Below are 19,912 nucleotides of genomic sequence, written 5' to 3'. Positions count from 1 at the left end.
CCATATTTGCATAGAGGTTACCTGTGTTCTGTGTAGTTTAATTTTGTGGTTAACCATTATGTGTTGTTAAGATTATATTGTATGTATTTATGAAAAATTACTGGAAAAATTGTATTACAATTAGTAGTAATATGGGGGCAGGGTCTGGGGGCAGAGCATTTGTGCCCCTCCAAAAAAAAGTGTAGTGGCATTAAGCTGTGAAGAGAAACTTTATACAAAAACAGAGTTCCTATACTAGGACAGACCGAAGGTCCATCAAAGCCCAGTATCCTGTTTCAACAGTGGACAAAATCCCAAAGGAAAAAAAAAAAAAGATTTTATACTGCTTATCCTAGATTTAGCAGTGGAAAGGTAGGCAGAATTTCTCAAAAAAGTATAAAGTGAAACTTGTGGGACTACACAAACATTGCATAAATTACAAACAGTAGCTGTACATATCTAGAGGTACAATTAAACACGCTTCTGTTTAGATTAACATTGCAGACAAACAGGTATCAAATTCAGGCATCAAATCAGGGAAAAAAATTGAGTCTATTCAGCTTATTTCAATTTGATTTGCTTTTCCTGCGCAATCAAGCTTTTTTTTTCAAATGCCCTGGTGGGTTTATTTTGTAAATGATTCATTCAGGGCAAAATTAGTAAAGACATCTCGCACTAAATGAAGGAAATAGTCTCAGAATACCACAAAAGGGAATCATAAAGGCTTTCACCCCTAGTTCAGTGGTTATGGCTCTATTTCATTGACCAATCCTTCATTATCTAACTACTCTACTGTAGTGTTATCTAATAATTTGTTATCTTAAATTTTTCAAACTTTTCAAAATGGGTCCCGTTTTGCCGCAAGGAGAGGAACCAGATTGGCTGTCTACCATTCCTTAAAGATGTCACTAAACCACCTAAGAAAAAACCCAACAAAAAACCCTGAGAAAGCTGCGATTTGTGACGAAACGGGACCCATCAGCATTGATATTATGCCGCTGGGCCAGTGCAAGCTAACAGGTGAATGGCGAGATAAGTAACATCATGCTTTTAAAATCACCATTCTTAATATTGTGCTTAACTGAATTTAGTAACATGAAAGCAGCATTATAAAAGTCTAATAATTTGACTTAGCACTTTTGACAACTGAATTAGTGTCATCGTCTGACAAAAAATATATGTTGGTTTCAAACAAAGAAGTTTTTAGAATTTAAGACTAAAAAGATTTAAAAATAAAAAAATTAATTTGATATTTAATTTGATTTTGAAAAGTTTGAAAAATTTAACAAACAATAAATTATTAGATAAGACTACAGTAGAGTAGTTAGATAATGAAGGATTGGTCAATGAAAGCCATCACCATTAAATTAGGGGTGAAAGCCTTTATGATCCCCTTTTATGGTATTCTGAGACTATTTCCTCCATTTAGTGGGAGACATCTTCACTAATTTGCCCTAAGTGGATCATTTGTTTATATGGCAAATTATTTTTCACATTTAGCTTTGAATATTCAACAGGTTTTTGTAGCCTCTAAATCCACCCCACCTCCCTTTGCCCTCTCCAACCCCACACCAACACTGTTTGAAAAAAATAAAATAAGCAAAATAGACAGCGAGCGTGAGCTAGGATCTAACAGAGAAAGGAAGTCTAACACCAGCTATGGCAGGATACACATTTCAAATCTAACATTGTAATCACAAAACAGAAAATAAAATCAAGTTTTTTACCTTTTGTTGTCTGGTAATTTTATTATTCAAATAAGGTTGGTCCCAAGCTCCAGTTTCTGTTAACTTGCTCACCAGGGTCTCCATTTAACGTTTTCTTCTTTCTCCATACTCACCATCCATCTTCCATCTCTGTATTGTAACACCTTTACAGAAGCACATGTAAAATGCTCTGAACTGACTCTCCAAGTCATCAGTAACGGTATGGAAGCTTGTAATAAACAAGCATCTCTACCTTCCCTTCCACAGCCAAATCCAACATTTTTTCCCACTGTCTACCATAAGAATTGCCACTGCTGGGTCAGACCAGTGGTCCAACTGAGACTAGCCCTATCTGCATACGTTCTGGTTTAGCAGGAAATTGTCTAACTTTGTCTTGAATCCTTGGAGTGTATTTTCCCCAATGACAAGACTCCGGAAGAGCATTCCAGTTTTCTACTACTCTCTGGGCGAAGAAGAACTTCCTTACATTTGTACAGAATCTATCCCCTTTCAATTTTAGAGTGCCCTCTTGTTCTCCCTACCTTGGAGAGGCTGAACAACCTGTCCTTATCTACTAAGTCTATTCCCTTCAGTACCCTGAATGTTTTGATCATGTCCCCTCTCAATCTCCTCTGTTCGAGGGAGAAGAGGCCCAGTTTCTGTAATATTTCACTGTATGGCAACTCCTCCAGCCCCTTAACCATCTTAGTCGCTCTTCTCTGGATCTTTTCTAGTAGTACCGTGTCCTTCTTCTTGTACGGTGACCAGTGCTGGACGCAGTACTCCAGGTGAGGGCACACCATGGCCCGGCATGATAACCTTCTCAGATCTGTTCGTGATCCCCTTTTCACTGCTGCTGCACCCTGCCTTGTGCCCTGGGTCAAGCCTCTCTATTAGCCTCCATGCAGCATCTCTCCCTTCCTCCCTTCCATTATAATGTGAACATTTTTTTCTCTCCCTGCTCTCCAACCTATGTCCAACATTTCTCCCTCCCTCTTCTCCATATGCAGGATTTCTCCCCTCACTCTTTGTTGCCCTCCTTCTCCTCTATCCCATGTCAAACAATTCTTTTTCCGCCCCCCTGTGCAGCAGCTTTCCGTCCCTCCCTCCCATCTTCCTGCACGGCACTTAAGTCAAAAACCCCCTCCCCCACCCAGTGAGATCTGACATTGTTGGGTCTCAAATCAGTGGTGGATGGCCAGGAGAGGCAGGCTCTGCACAGGCTGTTTGTGGCCTGCCCGCCTGGGCTTTCCTCTGCTGTGTCAGTGATGTCATTAATGACGCAGCAGAGAGAAGGCCCCAGCAGGGCAAGCCATGAGCAGTCTGTCCAGAGCCTGCCTCTGTTGTTGCTGCTGCTTTAGGAGGCCCTGAAAGTATGTCAGGCATCACCGAGGGGGGGGGGGGGGAGGGTGAGATCATCACTGAATTGGGGGAAAATAAATCCATTCGAATCAGGGCATCAGGAAGCACTGCCAGAATTCAAATCCACGCAGCTTTTAAGTCTCAATTCCCAACACACATTTCTTCTATAGTTCCCTACCCTAGCTGCCTTGTCATTTCCTTTCCCTACCTGAGCAGGGTGTTTAGCTTCACCCTTTTTGTCCTACTCATCTGACACAATTAGACTGTAAGATCTCTTGAATCATCTCTTGCGTGTTAATGTACAGTGTTGCGTGCATCTGGTAGTGCTATAGAAATCAGCAGTAGTAGTAATTCCTCCAGCAAAAGGTCACTTCAAAGCTTTAAGACTACATAAATTACCATCAAAATCTATAATAGAGCTAGTAAAAATTCAAATGCTAAAAAAATTAAGAGCTCATAAGTCCCTATTGAATTCCCAGAGAAATGTAGAAGAAAAAAAAAAAAAGAAAAAGGCAATCGATAGAGTATAAGCCCACCTCAAATAGCTAAACATTGCTGCAAAAGGCTGTGAAGAACACTTGAACACTGCCATGTTATTGGAATGCACAAAATAGTCACTGGAACGCATAGCTTTAACTTTCAGTGACATCGCCATTGTAATGGATGCCAATTGGAAAACAGTAACATGTCAAATTACAAAATACACATGTCTACCTTAAAACAATAACCCATTCAAAATCATAGTTTCTTAAATATCAATTGGACTTACTGTAAGGAGAAAATAAAATGAGATTACAATAAATTTTAAAAAAGCTTAAGTGTACATCTTAAGACTGGTGAAAAATCTTAAGACTGGTGAAAAATCTTAAGACATTTGTCTAATTAACATAAGAACATAAGAATTGCCGCTGCTGGGTCAGACCAGTGGTCCATCGTGCCCAGCAGGCCGCTGACGCGGTAGCCCTTAGGTCAAAGACCAGTGTCCTGCGACCAGCCCTATCTGCATACGTGCCGGTTCAGCAGGAACTTGTCTAACTTTGTCTTGAATCCCTAGAGGGTGTTTTCCCCTATAACAGCCTCCGGAAGAGCGTTCCAGTTTTCCACCATTCTTTGGGTGAAGAAGAACTTCCTTATGTTTGTACGGAATCTATCCCCTTTTAACTTTAGAGAGTGCCCTCTTGTTCTCTCCACCTTGGAGAGGGCGACTAACCTGTCTTTATACACTAAGTCAATTCCCTTCAATATCTTGAATGTTTTGATCATGTGCACTCTGTCTCCTCTTTTCAAGGGAGAAGAGGCCCAGTTTCTCTAGCCTCTCATTGTACGGCAACTCCTCCAGTCCCATAACCATTTTAGTCACTCTTCTCTGGACCCTTTCGAGTAGTACCGTGTCCTTCTTCATGTACGGCGACCACTGCTGGACGCAGTATTCCAGATGAGGGCGTACCATGGCCCGGTACAGCGGCATGATAACCTTCTCCAATCTGTTCATGAACCCCTTCTTAATCATTCCTAGCATCCTATTTGCCCTTTTCGCTGCTGCCGCCACACATTATCGACCTGCACTCCCAGGAGAGACAGTGGCACAGTGGTTAGAGTTACAGCTTCAGCACCCTGATGTTGTGGGTTCAAACCCTGCGTTGCTCCCTGTGACCCTGGGCAAGTCACTAATCCTCCGCTGCCCAAGGTACAAAAGATAAATTAAGAGCCCACTGGGACAGATAGGGAAAATGCTTGAAGTACCTGTATGTAAACTGCTTTGAGTCTGGTTGTAAAACTACAAAAAGGCAATATACACGTCTCAATCCCTTTCCATATCTATGTAATGATTTACCCTTGTGGATTGCTGTATACTGGAAAAACTAAGGCAATGTAAAGTCTAGAATTAATGAACATAGACATGTAGGGAGAACGAGAGGGCACTCTCTAAACTTGAAAGGGGATAGATTCCGTACAAACATAAGGAAGTTCTTCTTCACCCAGAGAGTGGTAGAAAGCTGGAACACTCTTCCAGAGGCTGTTATAGGGGAAATACCCTCCAAGGATTCAAGACAAAGTTAGACAAGTTCCTGCTGAACAAGAACGTGTGCTGGTAGGGCTAGTCTCAGTTAGGGTGCTGGTCTTTGACCGCTGGGCATGATGGACCTCTGGTCTGACCCAGCAGCGGCAATTCTTATGTTCTTAAATCACACACAAGGCTACTGAGAAACCACCATAATCTGACCAGCTGAGGTTCTTGGCTGTCAGCAAACCCTCCATTTCTTTAAGATGGGTGGCAATTTGCATAAGTTACTGCTGTAAGAAAAAACTGAATGTAAATTTTTGTTCAATACAGTGACACCTAATGGACTTAATGCACATATTCTTTCTCAGTTTGTATATGCAATTTGAAATATTTACAGCTTTTTTTTGTAAATATCTTTTATTGGCAAGCAAAAACACCGCAAACAATACAAAGCTGAACAATGAAAAATTTTTTTAAAAAAACTATAATTTTGAATGGGTTATTGTAAGATGGGCATAATATGTATTTTATAATTTGACAAGTTAGTGTTTTCCAGTTGGCTTCCAGTATGAGGACATCATTGAAAGTTAAATCTATGCATTCTAGCAGCCATTTTGTGCATCCAAATGACAAAAGTGTTTTACAGTCTTTTTGCAACAATTTTTAGCTATTTGGAGGTGGGCTTATACTCCTATTAGGAATTCAAATCGGGACTTCTTGGAATAAGTTTTAGCATTTGAGTGTTTACTAGCTCTACTGTAGATTATGATGGCAATTCATGTGCTCAAAGCTTGTTATAGGCACTTTGCCCTGCCATAGTGCCTATAACCCTTCAGCTGCAAGAGTAGGGGTTGGGGTTTTTTTGCTGGATGAATTCTGGAAGATAGCGGCAAGGTACTAGTTGCTTTTATCTTAGAATCATTTTGAGACTTTTTAATGGTACTGGATTTGATATCTGATTTTAAGTTTGTCTGCATTGTTAATCTAGACGAAAGCATGTTTGATTATACTGTCATTGTCAGGACTTCCTTGCATCTCAAGATATTCTTGACCCGCTTCAATTAGGTTTTTCACCCTCCCCATTCTATGGAAACCGCTCTTGCTAAAGTCTCCAATGACCTATTCCTGGTCAGGGCCAATAGCTTCTACTTTATCCTCATCCTTCTCAATGTTTGCTGCCTTTGACATTGACCATCTCTTACTCCTCAATACACAGTCCTTGCTGGGATGCCAAGGTTCTGTTCTTTCCTGGTTTGTGTTCCCATCTCTCCCATCGTACTTTCAGCGTCTATAAAAGGTAGATCGTCCTCGGCTGATATACCACCGTATGTCAGTGTACCTCGAGGCTCTGTCTTGCATCCTCTCTTCTCCATATATACACGCTCTCAGTACACTGATCTCCTCCCATGATTTTCAGTATCATCTCTATACTGGTGACTCGCAAATCTACCTCTCAACACCAGATCTCTCTACAGGAATTCAGGCCCAAATCTCAGCCTGACTGTCCAACATTACCACTTAGACTGAATATGACTAAAACCGAATACGACTAAAACCGAACGCCTTATCTTTCTACCTAGCCCCCCCCCCCACCTTCCTGCTGTTCTCTATTTCTATGGGTAACACTCTCCTCCTCCCTGTCTTGTCTAATCTAATCTGGAATTTATGAGTCGCGCTATGTCAACAGAGGTTCAAGGCGATTTACAGTACAGTTGAAGGATTAAATGTACATTACAGTACAAGTATAGATAGTTGTTACAGTTCAAGGATGCATTAGACATACATTAGGATTCTTTGAGATAGATATCAAATCATGCAATAAAGAGGTAGTTTGGTACAACTCAGCGGAGGTGCTGGAGGTACACTTAATGAACATTAAGGGGAGAATATTTACAGCAACAGAACTAGAGGGTTCGAAAGATGTCATGCGATGTCTGTTGAAGTCATTAGCTAGTGGCTAGCAGAGTACTTGGTTCCATAGTGTTATTAGGAAGAGTGGTCAGTGCACCTAATTCTCTGGGAGTCTATTGTGTTTAAGTCTGTTGGGCAACGATGGGTATAGTGTTTAGTTGCCTGTAGTTTGTGAGGTTGAAAAGAAGGGTTTTTATTTTCTTGCAAAATGAGGTATAATTATTTTCAGATCTATGATTGTTAAGGAGATCGTTCCAAGTTTTCACACCAGAGAATGGGAACATCGAGTGAAATACACGTTTATACTTTTTTTTTTTTGTTGTTGTGGGAAGGTTCAACTGTTTTCTAGGTGATTTCTAGGTGAAGCGGACCACGCCGATGACAATAGGTGAATTAGTGGTGCCACGGAGTTTCTGTTGAGTATATGGTGCATGATGCAAGAAATTTTGAATTTTATTTGATATGAAACAGGTAACCAAGATAACCAGTGAAGTTGTTTGAGGTAGTTAAGAGAATATTGAGTCATATTTTTTCAGTCTGAATACGAGTCGTATTGCTGTGTTCTATATAAACTGTAGTTTGTGGATAAAGGGTGATGTCGATACTGGTGTAGATGGAGTTGCAGTAATTTAGTTGAGACATGATCACCATCTGCACGAGCAGGGTGAAGTGTTGTTGGTGAAAGTATGGTCTGATGTGTCTAATTGTATCATAGTGAAGAATGCTTTCCTCCAGAGATTGGAGATTTGAGGCAGAGAGTCTAAAAAACCAGCCTAGAATTTGGGAAAATTTGTTTACTATAAGAGTGTTTGTTACCTGCTTGGAGAGTGATGTTTGTTGGAGCAGTCTGTTGTGGGGTGTGAAAATAAAGAATTTTGGTTTTTGATGCATTTTAGTTTTAGTTTGTTGCTCACATTTGTATTTTATCTATGTTATCTGAGATTTTTTGGGCTGCATCAGATTGGTTGATAGTTGTTGAGATGAGAAGAAGGATGTCATCTGCATAGGACAGTATGCAGCCATCATTGAATTTAATATTGCCAAGTGAGCTCATAAATAGATCAAATAGTATAGGGGAGAGTGGAGAGCCCTGGGGTACTCCACAGGAGGCATTCCAGTTGTTGGAGAAGGTGACATCTTTGACAAGTTATTCTTTTTACTAGAAAATTATGCCGCTTTGTAAGGAGACGATTGTGATTGACTGAGTCGAAGGCAGCAGAGATGAATTGGAGAAGGACTGCTTGCTGACCTATGCTTAGTAATTGATTTTTGTGGTCAGTTAGAAGAAGAAGTTCTGTGCTGTAGTCTGAATCTGAATTGAGAGGGGTGTAAGCAGGAAAGATATGTTGCAAGTTGTTTGCTTACATGAGTTTGGCGAGTATGGGTAGGTAGTTTGAGGGGGTAGAGAGATCTGCATTCGGTGATTTAGGTATTGGTGCGAGTACTATTTTTTCCCATTTCTTCCAGAAGTTGGTCTTGGTTTAGAATACTATTTAGGAACTTGGTAATCCACATTATTACTTCAGGTGCAGAGGTGAGAAGGTAGAAGGGACAGATGTCTAGGGAGCTGCAGCAAGTGGAAAGCTTGTTTAGTAATTTTTTTGTCTCTAAGGCTGATAGTGGGGTAAAGGAGCTCCATATTTGGTCAGCCTTGCTGGGTTCCACTGGATTTTCGTATGCATGGTGATGCGTTTTGGGAGAAGGTCATTTTGGCAACTTCTGTTTGAACTGTTTTGATCTTGTTGAGAAAGAAATCAGCAAGGTCTTGGGCTGTTGGTCGACTGTGGTGACCCGTGGTGTTCCGTTTTTTTTTTTTTTATTAAACTCCGTACGAGATGAAATAACTGTTTTCTTATGTTTTGTTTTCTTTTGTTGGCATAGTAGTTCTTAGCCCCCGAGATGTTGTATTTGTACTCGTTTATTGCCATTCTCCATTGTATTTTGTGGTCGGGTGGTTTGTTCTTTTGCCATAGTCTTTCTAAAATTCAGCAGTGTTTTTTTGGTTTTCAATGTCTCGGTAAACCAGGGGGAGGATCTAATTTGTTTTATTTTGCAAGGGTGTTAAGGAGCAAGGGCATCTAAGATATTCATAATGGACTTTCCAGTTGGATAGCATTGTATTTATGCAGTCCGATGGGGTGGTCCATGATTCAGTAACTTTGTTCCAAAAAAGAACAGGATTAGTTTGTCCTCATCAATTTCTCTTTTTGGGGGGTTTTGAAGTTTGAGCTTTTTGCTGCAAATTTCAGGTTGAAGTTGAAGACATAGTGGTCTGACCAGGGGATCACGTCCATTTGATTTCAAAGGTGAGGCAATCGGGTGTGGATACGTGTAGGTCGAGGGTGTGGCCTTTTTCATGTGTGGGGCCTGATGGCATGATAGTGATTTGTCTATTTTCTAGTAATTTTTGAAGTTTTTTGCATCATTGCTATTGGTACACTCTAGAATATTGACATCACCAAGAATGAGCAATCTTGGCAGCAAAGGCTTGATATTTAACAATTTTGTAGTTGTCCTTGATTGGGAGTTGGGGGTCTTACCAGTAGGATACCGATGCTGTTCACTGTGGAGTTGGGTTTATCTTCCAGCTTACATGCTAGGTATTCAAGATCAGGATGGGTGGTGAAATACGTTAGGGTAACAGTATATGCATTCTTGTATTCAAGTGGACAGAGGTAGTGTAGTTCTGGACTGTTTGATTCTTTTAACCAGGTTTCAGTCAGTAAGGAAGGCCAGTTCCAGGTCGTTTGAGATCAGCTCATTTAGAAAGAATAATTTGTTTACCACTGATCTTGTATTGACGTACATGCAGGGGATTGGGGTGAGGTCTTTCTCCTTTTTTAAAAAATTTGTTTGTAATGAGCTTTAGATTAGTATGATTTCTAAACGGGGGTTGTTTTTGTCTTTTGCTGGTAGTGCATTTGAGCCTGAGAATGGAGATGGGGTTCTGGCGAGATCTATAGTAGTCTTCTGGTGTGGCGGGTGGAATATGAGGCTTGGGCCTTTATTGGGTGGCATTCCCAGAAGAGATGGTTCTGCTAGTAGGAGATGTGGTTTGAACTTCTAAGAGGCTAATGAGGCATAGAAGAGGTAGGATTTGAGTAGGCGAGGGATTCATCATGGACGTTTGGTTTAGAAGAGTGTTTTTGAGCTACTCGTGTAAGAGTTGTGCAAATTCTAAGCAACAATAATAAATACTGAGTCATTAGCTACATGATTGGGGACTTTTGAAGACTAAACACCAATCTTGTGCTGCTATGGTAGAGTTTAAGTTAGAAGGGTCTACTCTTATCTATAGACTTGCTTATTACTCGAGGCCTGCCTGTAGGATTGCCCTTTAAAGGCTGAGGCGACATCGGGCCTGTTGAGATAGGTTCAGCATCACTATGGAGACCTTTTGGTGGGGCAGGGGATTGATGGCTGCTACTTCCTCCCTGCCCTGCTGGACGGTTTGTCTAGCCTTCTATTGTGGATCCTCCCTGCGCTCTGTCACTTTGCAAAGAAATGCACCTTTGGCTTGCGCCTTAGGTGTCAACGCTGAGCCACAATGCACCGCTAGGCAGATCACCTTAAATGGAGACTCTGTGCCACTGAGGGACGTCTGGGGTGAGGGGGGATAGCTCATCTTCAACATCGGCCCGATTTCTGCACTGGAGGTCAATGGCAGCTTTCATGCTGGGGCAACTCCCGATGGCAGTGGAGCTGCCCTTAAAAAAAAAAAAAAAATTTTTACTTTTTAAAAAAAATCCCACCACGCTGTTGAGGAACATTTAGGGGAAGGGGAGAGTTAGTGTCCCATGCAGGCCCAACTTCCTGCCTCAGCGGTTGATGGCGACTTCCATGCTAGGGCAGCTCCTTTTCCATTCAAATCCAAACAAACTGCTAAAACCTGCCACTTTCTCTATAATAGTACCAAAATCTGACCTCTCCTCTCCGAGCATACCAACACAACCCTTATCAATGCTCGCATCATCTCTCGCTTAGACTGCTACAATGTACTTCTCGCAGGTCTTCCACTCAAACCATCTCTCTACCCCTTAATCCATTCAAAATGCTCCTGCATGACTCATATTCTGTGACAGTCGCCATGCTCACATTACCCCTCTCAAGTCACTTCATTGGCTCCCCATCTGTTTCTGAATAGAGTTCAAACACCTTTTACTGACTTACAAGTGCATTCATTCTGTAGCCCCTCACTCATCTTCCCCTATGCTCCACCGTGAACTCTGTTCATCAATTAAGTCCCTCTTATCTGTACCCTTCTCCTCCAACTCCAGACTCTATTCCTTCTTTCTTGCCGTGCTGTAAGCCTGAACAGGCTTCCAGAGTCAATACATCATGCTCCATCTCTAGCAATATTTCAAATCCAAGCTAAAAGCCCACTTTTTTGAATCTACTTTCATCTCAACACCTGCTCACCATCGTGTCATTCCTTCTGCTAGAAACTCCAACCCTGAGATGTCCCATCTGTCCAAATTAGATTGTAAGCTCTTCTATGTAGGGACAATCTTTTGAATGTTAAATGTACAGTGCTGTGTATGCCTTTCAGCGCTATAGAAATTATAAAATAAATAGTAGTACCTCTCTAAAGAGATGTACTGTTGCTGTTTGAAACTTATGCAATTCCTGTGTAGTCCCACACATTACATTTTTTATACTTATAAGAAATTCTGCCCACCTATCACACATCTTTTTGTATAAAGTTTCTCTTCATAGCTTAATACCACTATCCTGTAGCTTCTTTGACATGTTATAGTATATATTTGCATGTCCTCATATCTTTGATTTGTGTTTGGCATGCTACATCCTATATATGTGCATGGTTTTTAATATTTGGTTTTCTTTATAGATTGTTTATTGATTGTCACCTCCGACTCATCCTCCTGATGAAACAGCCACATATGATTCTCTTCTGATTTAAAGTCCTTGCTTTTACTCTTTATGTCTGTTGGTCTGCTTCCATTGCAGTTCTGCCTCTTGCTCCCCATACAAATCTATTCTATAGTAGTTGTTTATAAAAAGCACATCTGTCCAGTAGATAAGGATGGTATGCGGAACCATAAGGTTGTCCATCTGTGCTTGCGAGCACACAGATGTCAAACTCAAGTTTTTCAACTCCTCCTTCTCTGCTATCCCCTTCAGTTTATACCAAAGCCAGCGGCAGCCCTACAGAAGACAGGAGAAGGAGGGGTATGGGGAATTCCGATACCAGGTGTCTTATCTACTCAGACAAATGTAAAACAGTCACTGAAGAAACAGTAATGTGGCTAAAACATTAACAAACCTCCGAGAGGAACAATGAATGCAAGAAAATGCATTTAAACAAGACAATAAGGAGCCTGAACATATATTGCACTCCCTTGTAATCCTATATACAGACTCTTCCATTATTCAATAGACTAAAAGTGAAATCTTAGTTATGGAGCTGACCATTAAACTTGAAGTCAGAAAGCTGGCGCAATAGGGATGGTATGCTGAACCATAGGGACGTACCTAAGCATTCCCCAAACTCTAGGGTGTGAGATGAGCCTTCTTCTAGTACTGAGGACCCAAAGTGGCATCCTCCTGTGCTGCTACGTCTATCCTATAGAATCTGATGAAAGCATGAAGGAAGACCAGGTTGCCTATTTACAAATCTCCTCAGGAGGAGCCATCTCTGCTTCTGCCCAAGTGGAGGCCACTTCTCTTGTCATATGCGCTTTCAATGAAATAGGTGGCTGGTTGCTGCAAATGATGTATGCAGAGCATATAGCTCTATGAAACCATGGCCTTGGAGTGGGGCTGCCTCGTTTCACCTGATTGGTTAACATGAAAAGATGATCTGAAAGGCAAAACTCATTGGTCATCTCCAGGTTAAAATGGACTCTCCTGACGTCCAAAACCTTTAAGGTCTGCTCTTCTTGGATCCTGTGGGGTGAAATGCTGGCAATCTCACTTCTTGGTTGACATGAAACACTGGAATGATCTTTAGTAGGAAGGAGGAAACTGTATGCAAGATCACTCCTGTTTCTAGAGATCCTGAGGAACTGTTCTCTGAACATGAGGGCCTGCAATTCTGAAACTCACCTGGCAGAAGTAATTGTCACCAAGAAGATTGCTTTGACCACAGATCCATAACAGAGGCCTCCTGTAAGGGTTCCTATGGAGGTCTGCTAAGACTCTCTAAAAGATTTCAGGATAGAAATGGGTCTTTAAATCAGGAGCCATAGTCTCAGGGCATCCTTCAAGAACCTCACTATTTCTGGGTGGGCCACTAGTGAAACTCTTCTCTTGGTCCTGGAAGCATGACAGCCCTATTACTTGAACTCTAAGGGACACTACTACCAATACCTTGTCAAGGCCCTCTAACATTTTCACCAGTGCTGAAATGTCTCCCAAGCCTTAGCAGTTGTTTGCTTTTTTGGCAATGACTATTTCTAAAGTATCCTTTATGGACTAATGCTGCGTGCTGAAGAGCAATGTCATAAGACCATAGTGTTCTGGATCTTTGAGGGCAATCGACCCCTCAAAGCAACTCTGGATGCATCTGGAGTTTGAGACTTTGCTCCTTCTGAATAAGCTCTGTGTATCACAGATACCTGGGCCAACCTGGAGCTACAAGAATCACTGTTCCCTTGTGACATGCTATTCGGCAGATCATCCAGCCTATCATGGGCCAGAGGTTGAGGGGAGGGGGGGGGGAACACAAGTAGCTCAGTCTCTGGCTATGGCTGAAACATGGCATCTAGCCCTACACTTCCAGGTTTGTATCTTTGACTGAAGAACCAATTCTTTGCAGTCACCATGAGATTGAACATCGGATGACCTCCATCGCTCACAATGTCCCGGAGCGCTTTCAGGGACAATGACCACTTTCCCAGGTCTAATGTCTGTCTAAGATAATCCATTTGAACATTATCCACACCATTCACATATGCCATTAACTGCAGGTGTGTTTCTGCCCAGCAGAACAATGCTTTCTCCTCCTGCCACAGTGAAGCACTGCTGTTGACATACACTGCAGTGGCATTGTTGGAGAAGACCAACTGTTTTGCCCTCCAGCACACTGCAGTCGGTACAGTGCCAAATGAACTGCTTGCGGTTCCAACCTGTTGATAGACCACTGTCCAGCGGAGTGAAACTTGCAAGGAGTCCAAGGTAACCAGAAAAACAAGGTGTCCTGGAAGGGGCATATGTGCCTTTGCCCAGGGCACCATCTCTATTATGGCCACCATCAACCCAAGGACTTGAATGTAATGCCATGCCGTAGGCTCTGGCTTGGGCAACAGGCCTAATCTCAGCATGAAGACTCTACATGCTTCTGAAAGAAAGACTCAGCCTTCTGCCATGTTGAATGATACCACCAGATATTCCAGGGACTGTATTGGAACTAAGTGGCTCTTTTGAAAGTTTATAATCCATCCCAGCAGTATCTCCAGAACTGCCATTACCGCTTTTTCTCTTTCCGCTTGAGATGGTGCTCTGATGAGCCAATCATTCGTGTACTTGCCAATTCACTTTGCAGAGATGAGTTGCTACCACTGCTAACCATAGTGAATGTTTGGGGTACTATTGCCATCCCAAAGGGAAGCACTGAGAATTGATAATGGCTGAAAAAAATCATTTCTGGGGCTGCACAAACGCTACAGCAAGACAGAAGAGGGAGCTGGCAAGACGGTAAACACCCGGGGCCAGCAGAGGAAAACACTGCATCACTCTCGACTGGGGCCGCACAAAATACTTCATGGGGCCACTTGCGGCCCTCGGGCAACAGGTTTCACACCCCTGCTCTAGATAATCCTTCCACTGAGTATGGAAAAACTTCTTGAACTCTGCATCTTGAGCTAGGCAAAAAGGAAAACGCCAAAAGGGAGATTTTACATAAGTGACATCTAAATGAATATCTATCTAAATTGGGGAACGGTCTGAGATATTCAAGGATCCTATGTCCACCAATAGGACAGATGGAAACAACGCAGAAGACAAAAACAGATAGTCAATCTGGGACCAGGTGTGATGAGCGTGAGAAAGGCAAGTATAATCCTTAACCTCCGGATGTAATAAGCGCCAAGGATCAACCACGGAAAGAGAATCACAAAAGTCAGCCAACAAGTGTACTTTAGCCCCAAGAGGTGTGGATGGTGGTACAGATTTATCACAAGTAGGGTCAATGACCAGATTAAAATCTTCCAGCAAAATAACGGGGTCCCCAGAATAACGGGAGCATAGACGTATCAGGCCTTGCAAAAAAGAAGCCTCTGCCAAATTCAGACTATAAATAAGCAGCAACAAATAACGTTTTTCTCCCAGCGTTAATCGTAGAAGCAGAAGTCGCCCATCTGAAACAGCTTCTAAAACTTGAATCCCAAGCGGAGAAGACTTACAAACCAGTACTGCAATTCCACCATGACGCCCAGGCAGGGAAGCGTAGTACACCTCACCCACCCAAGAACGACGCAACTTAAGATGTTCAGCATCAGTGAGTCGCATCTCTTGTAAACATGAAATATCTGTGCGATAACGCTGAAGAGCCACTAACATTTTTGAGCGCTTAATAGGAGAGGTAATCCCTCCAACATTCCAGGAAAGGATTTGAAATAGTGTACTCAGACAATCAGTTAGGTAAGTCCTATGAAGTAAGTGAGAATAGAAAAAAGTAGAATCCCAGGAGCCCAGCCCCTCCCAGGACATAGAGAACAAAAAGAAGCAAAACAAGAAAAAGGGAAAGACTAAAATCCCCCCAAAACCCATACAGAGATAGGCTGACCGAGGACTCGCAACCCATCCCAAACCTCCCCCCCATTCCAATCCCCAACAACCCCCTCCCAAAAAATCCCCACAGCATTGTCGATCCCCTAAAGGAATCAAGGAGGCCGACTCACAAGATGTAACCTGTTCCCCAAGTCCCAACCAGTAAAAAATCCTGCCCCTTAAAGATCCAAAAGAGCAAAGATGACTAGTAGAAAACAAGAGCACTAAAAGGCTTTCAGTACATTATAATTTCTCTCTTATGTACTCTAGTCTTTAGTACATACTGTATAAACTGAGTAAATCTCCAGGAGGAGAGGACCCGGGACATAAACCAAAGACCAGGGTAGATTCAATGAAAACAAAAAGCCCCCAGCCAGGGCCTAATAATCCATACTAGAGAATGACATGGTGGCTGTTACCCATGGGTAACCCGCCAAAATGGTGAGGAGGGAAGTGCTCTCTGCGGGGAGCAGGCCATCCATCGCCCCGTGGAGCGGTGAATGGCCTTGTCCCTGCAGTTAAGGGAGGGAAGGCGTACGGTCACCAATTCCTCCCTCCTTCCTACCTGAATCTATCTATCTCCCTCCCCCTTACCTTCGCGGCGCGTTATGAGTAACTTCTTCAAAGCCGTCAGAGCCTGCAAGCAATAGTATGTGTATGTGGGTGGAAGAATTTCCTTTTGACGCAACTTCCGGTTGCTTTAGAAGAGAAGCTTTTACCCACACAGGCTCCGATGACTTTGTGAAGAAGTTACTCAAAACACGCCGCGAAGGTAAGAGGGAGGGAGGGAGATAGATTCGGATAGGTAGGAAGGAGGGAGGGGGCTGTGTGAGGGGTGTCGAAGGGCGGTGAGATGGCGAGAGGGAAGGGGGGTAGAGAGGAACAGACGCTGAAGGGAAATGGGGAAGAGAGAGTGAGGAGAAGAAACTGGAAGGGAAGAAGACAGATGCCAGACTATGGGGGAGCGGAGGAAAGAAGATGGGGAGATGCCAGACCAATTGGGGAAGGGGTGAAGGGAGAGGCACAGTAACAGAGCAAATGGAAGACGCAGAGAGAAGACACAGTGGATGGAAGGAATTGAATAAGAAGATGAGGGAAGCAGAAACCACACAAAGGTAGAGAAAAAAAAATTCTATTTATTTATTGTTTGTTTTAGATAAAGTAGTATATTAGTTATGTTTATAAAAATTTATAAACAAAGCCCTGCCAGCTGAACATCTTTCTCTAGTTCAGCAGCCAGAACTTTGATTTATAAGGAAGGAATAAGCTAAAATATTACAGTACTGAGGCTTGTATGGATGCTGCGGGGATAGTAGTCGCGGGGACGGGGTGGGGACAGTGGTCATGGGGACGGGGCGGTGACAGGGATAAATTTTTCCCCCATGTCATTCTCTAATCCATACCAGAGGAAGAGCCTCACCTAGAAACAGACTCCGAAGAACGAAAATAAAGAAGCAGAAAAAGAGGAGCCAATCAGCCATTGCTACCTAGGTAAAGTAACACGGGAGACATAACAGCCATACGTAAAAATCAAAACTTAACATATCCCGCCACGGTATTAGGTAAACCCAGGATATAAGAGGCCAAATAGGAGTACCCAAAGAGAAGCATATTTGAACATTGTTCCCCACAAATAGTGAAAAATAGAAATATTAAAGGTACAGGAAAGATACGGGGTTGTGCAAAGAGAAGAAGAAGAAGAAAAAAAAAAAAAAAAAAAAAAACTCTCATGTGCTACCCACAACTGTGAACAGCTACCCCACCACCCATCCAAACCAGCAAGCTTATGGAGCCTAATATACTTCAGGAACTCAACAGCTGCCACCAAAGGCAACAGCAGAAGCCATCCAGCGAAGTCAAATAGTTGAAGAAGGCCCCGAAGCTGAGGGCAGGGTGTTGAGATTTGCCAGCTTCTACCACTGAGTTGAACGTACGCCATCCAGTCATTGTGAAAATGCATAGCAAGGCCGGATAAGCCAGTGAAGCGCTGCTTTTTCTGGGAAATGGCTGCACAACTAGGTGAGAATTTTTTCCTCTTCTCCAGCAGTGATGAAGAATAATCCTGGCATAATTGCACCCAATGGCCATCATATTTCAAGGAGTCCCGATGAAGTTGGTATTGCTGCATCAAAGCGGCCTTGCAGTCGTAATTATGGATTTTCATAATGGCAATGCGGGGTCGCGCGTGTTCATCCATTTTACACCCCAAGCAATGCACCCTTTCGAGATGCAAAGGACCCAGGCCGGAGGGCAACAGTAGATCTGCCTGTAACCACTGTTCTAGTGTGGTGAATAAACAAGAGTCAGATATAGATTCTAGCAAGCCCACCAGATGAACGTTGTCCCTGCGGGAGCGATTTTCTAGATCTTCAAGTTTCTCATCTTGGTGACAGAGTTGCTCCCATAGGGACGAGATAGTTTCAGTAGTCGTGGCCACCGAGTCCTCGACATCGACCACCCTCATCTCCAGCTCTCCTAGAGGTCGGAGAACATGGCTTCCATATTGGAGAGCTGGGTGGAAATCAGAGTTAATCTGGGCTCCAACGCTTGTATTATGGCAGCGGTAAGCTCCTTAACTAAGTCGGGAGGACTCGTCATAGCGCCAGCCAGAGAGTGGGATTTCTTATGGTCCTTTTCTTTACGAGGCTGCTTAGAACTCATCTAAATCGGAGTTCTGAGCAAATACTGTCCATAAATTTAGAATCAGCCCTGTATCCAACAAAAGGCAGAATCTCAGAAAGAGTTTAAAGAGACCGGCAAGGCCCGGGGTCCAGGAGCTCAGTAAGAATACGTCTCACAAGTCTAAGTTCATGACTTCACTTAACCTCCTTTAAAATATAGCTGGATCAGGAGGGGTTCTTTGCCTCAATCTGTAGGTTGGGTACCGCAAAACAAAGAAATAACCAGAGCAGATCAGACCACCACCTTCATGCTCACCAGAAGGAAGGAAGAACTGAAGAGGGTGGCAGAGAAAGAAGAGTTAAACTATGACTGACTCTTCTGCAGTATGCTCACGAACACAGATGGACAACCCTATAGCTCTGCATACCATCCTTACTGCACTGGAATTTTATTTGCAACAGCACACCCTGGGTCTTAGGAAATAAACTTAGTAATCTACTCTCAGGATTTGAAGGATTGATTTGTATTCATTAAGAGCAATGTAGATAAGAGACTTTTGGGGGGTATTTAACCTTTCCTGACTTCTGATTTAAAGTGAAAACGTGAAATGGCCAAGCATTCACTGAATAAGTTAATGTGCAATAAATTTGGCGCACTAATGCATCAACTACACAACCCTAGGAGGAAGAATGGCTAAGTATAGTAAAGCCCCAACTTTAAAAGGAACGTATAGTCTAACCAGATCTGACAACTCACCACTTTACAAAAACAAACTGGAAATAGAAGAAAAAGGTCAATATTCGTAGTTACAAATTACCCTCTGCCTAAGTATATCCCTATTCAGGATACCCACAATGCATATAATGCAGGCAATGCATGCAATCTTACTTTTGAATGTGTTCTGAAAACCAGATTTAGGTTTACTTCTGGAATGACTTGAACACTGATGTATGAATTAGTCCTATGTACCTAAGGACTTTTTGAAGGATAGAGGCTCATCCTATAGGAGACTCTTTCTATTGGAATAGATTCTAACAATAGCTAGAACATTAACTTACACTTTTTGTTTCTGGTTCAACCTTGTGTCTCCGATCTCGTTTCTAGATGCAAGAACAAGGACAACTTATTCAATGTTTTAAGTTCAAGCACAGAAAAGAAGAGCATTAATATATCACAGGCACTTCCCTGGAGCAAAAAAGCAATACATTTTGTATAGCCTGGGAAACAGCTAAAATTTATCTTGCCTCAGGTTCAATGCTGTTTGTCTACTTGTTAACATCTTTGTATTAGAGGTGCTAATGGAGACATCACCGAGGCCAACGCTGTATATTTATTCTGGATGTTCAAATTCTTGAATCCTTATATACTATGGATAGTTCCTCTTTTACAGAGGTCAAATAAAAGCTTGACCTAGGACAAACATGATTTCAAGTTTTCCATAAAGGTCAATAGCTTCCCACATTACCTACGGTACTCAGTTTTGGAAGCATGATTTTCGGACAGTGATACAATTTTCAAGTTTTGGGCATGCTGCTGGACTAATCTCAAGGCTCACGTGTTGTCCGTTGGAGCTTGTTTTTAAATTTTTATTTTTTAA

The 19,912-nt window shown here is 42.5% G+C and overlaps 1 protein-coding gene across 11 annotated transcripts in view; it reads right to left on the bottom strand.

Annotated features, from left to right (window-relative positions):
- The window catches only part of CAPRIN2 (caprin family member 2), a 331,530-nt gene that overhangs the window by 193,546 nt on the left and 118,072 nt on the right, over positions 1-19,912 (bottom strand). For 10 of the 11 annotated variants that reach the window (XM_033952547.1, XM_033952545.1, XM_033952548.1 and 7 more), the window contains exon 10: positions 19,374-19,415. The exons of the other annotated variant lie outside the window; for it this stretch is intronic. In XM_033952547.1, the coding sequence (XP_033808438.1) occupies positions 19,374-19,415 (42 nt within the window). The remainder of the gene's footprint in view (positions 1-19,373; positions 19,416-19,912) is intronic. 11 annotated transcript variants of the gene reach the window in all.

This window comes from Geotrypetes seraphini, chromosome 7, assembly GCF_902459505.1.
Source record: "Geotrypetes seraphini chromosome 7, aGeoSer1.1, whole genome shotgun sequence".
NCBI lineage: Eukaryota > Metazoa > Chordata > Amphibia > Gymnophiona > Dermophiidae > Geotrypetes > Geotrypetes seraphini.
The sequence above is the reverse complement of the archived record's forward strand: the minus strand, read 5'-3'. Positions and strand labels throughout refer to the sequence as shown.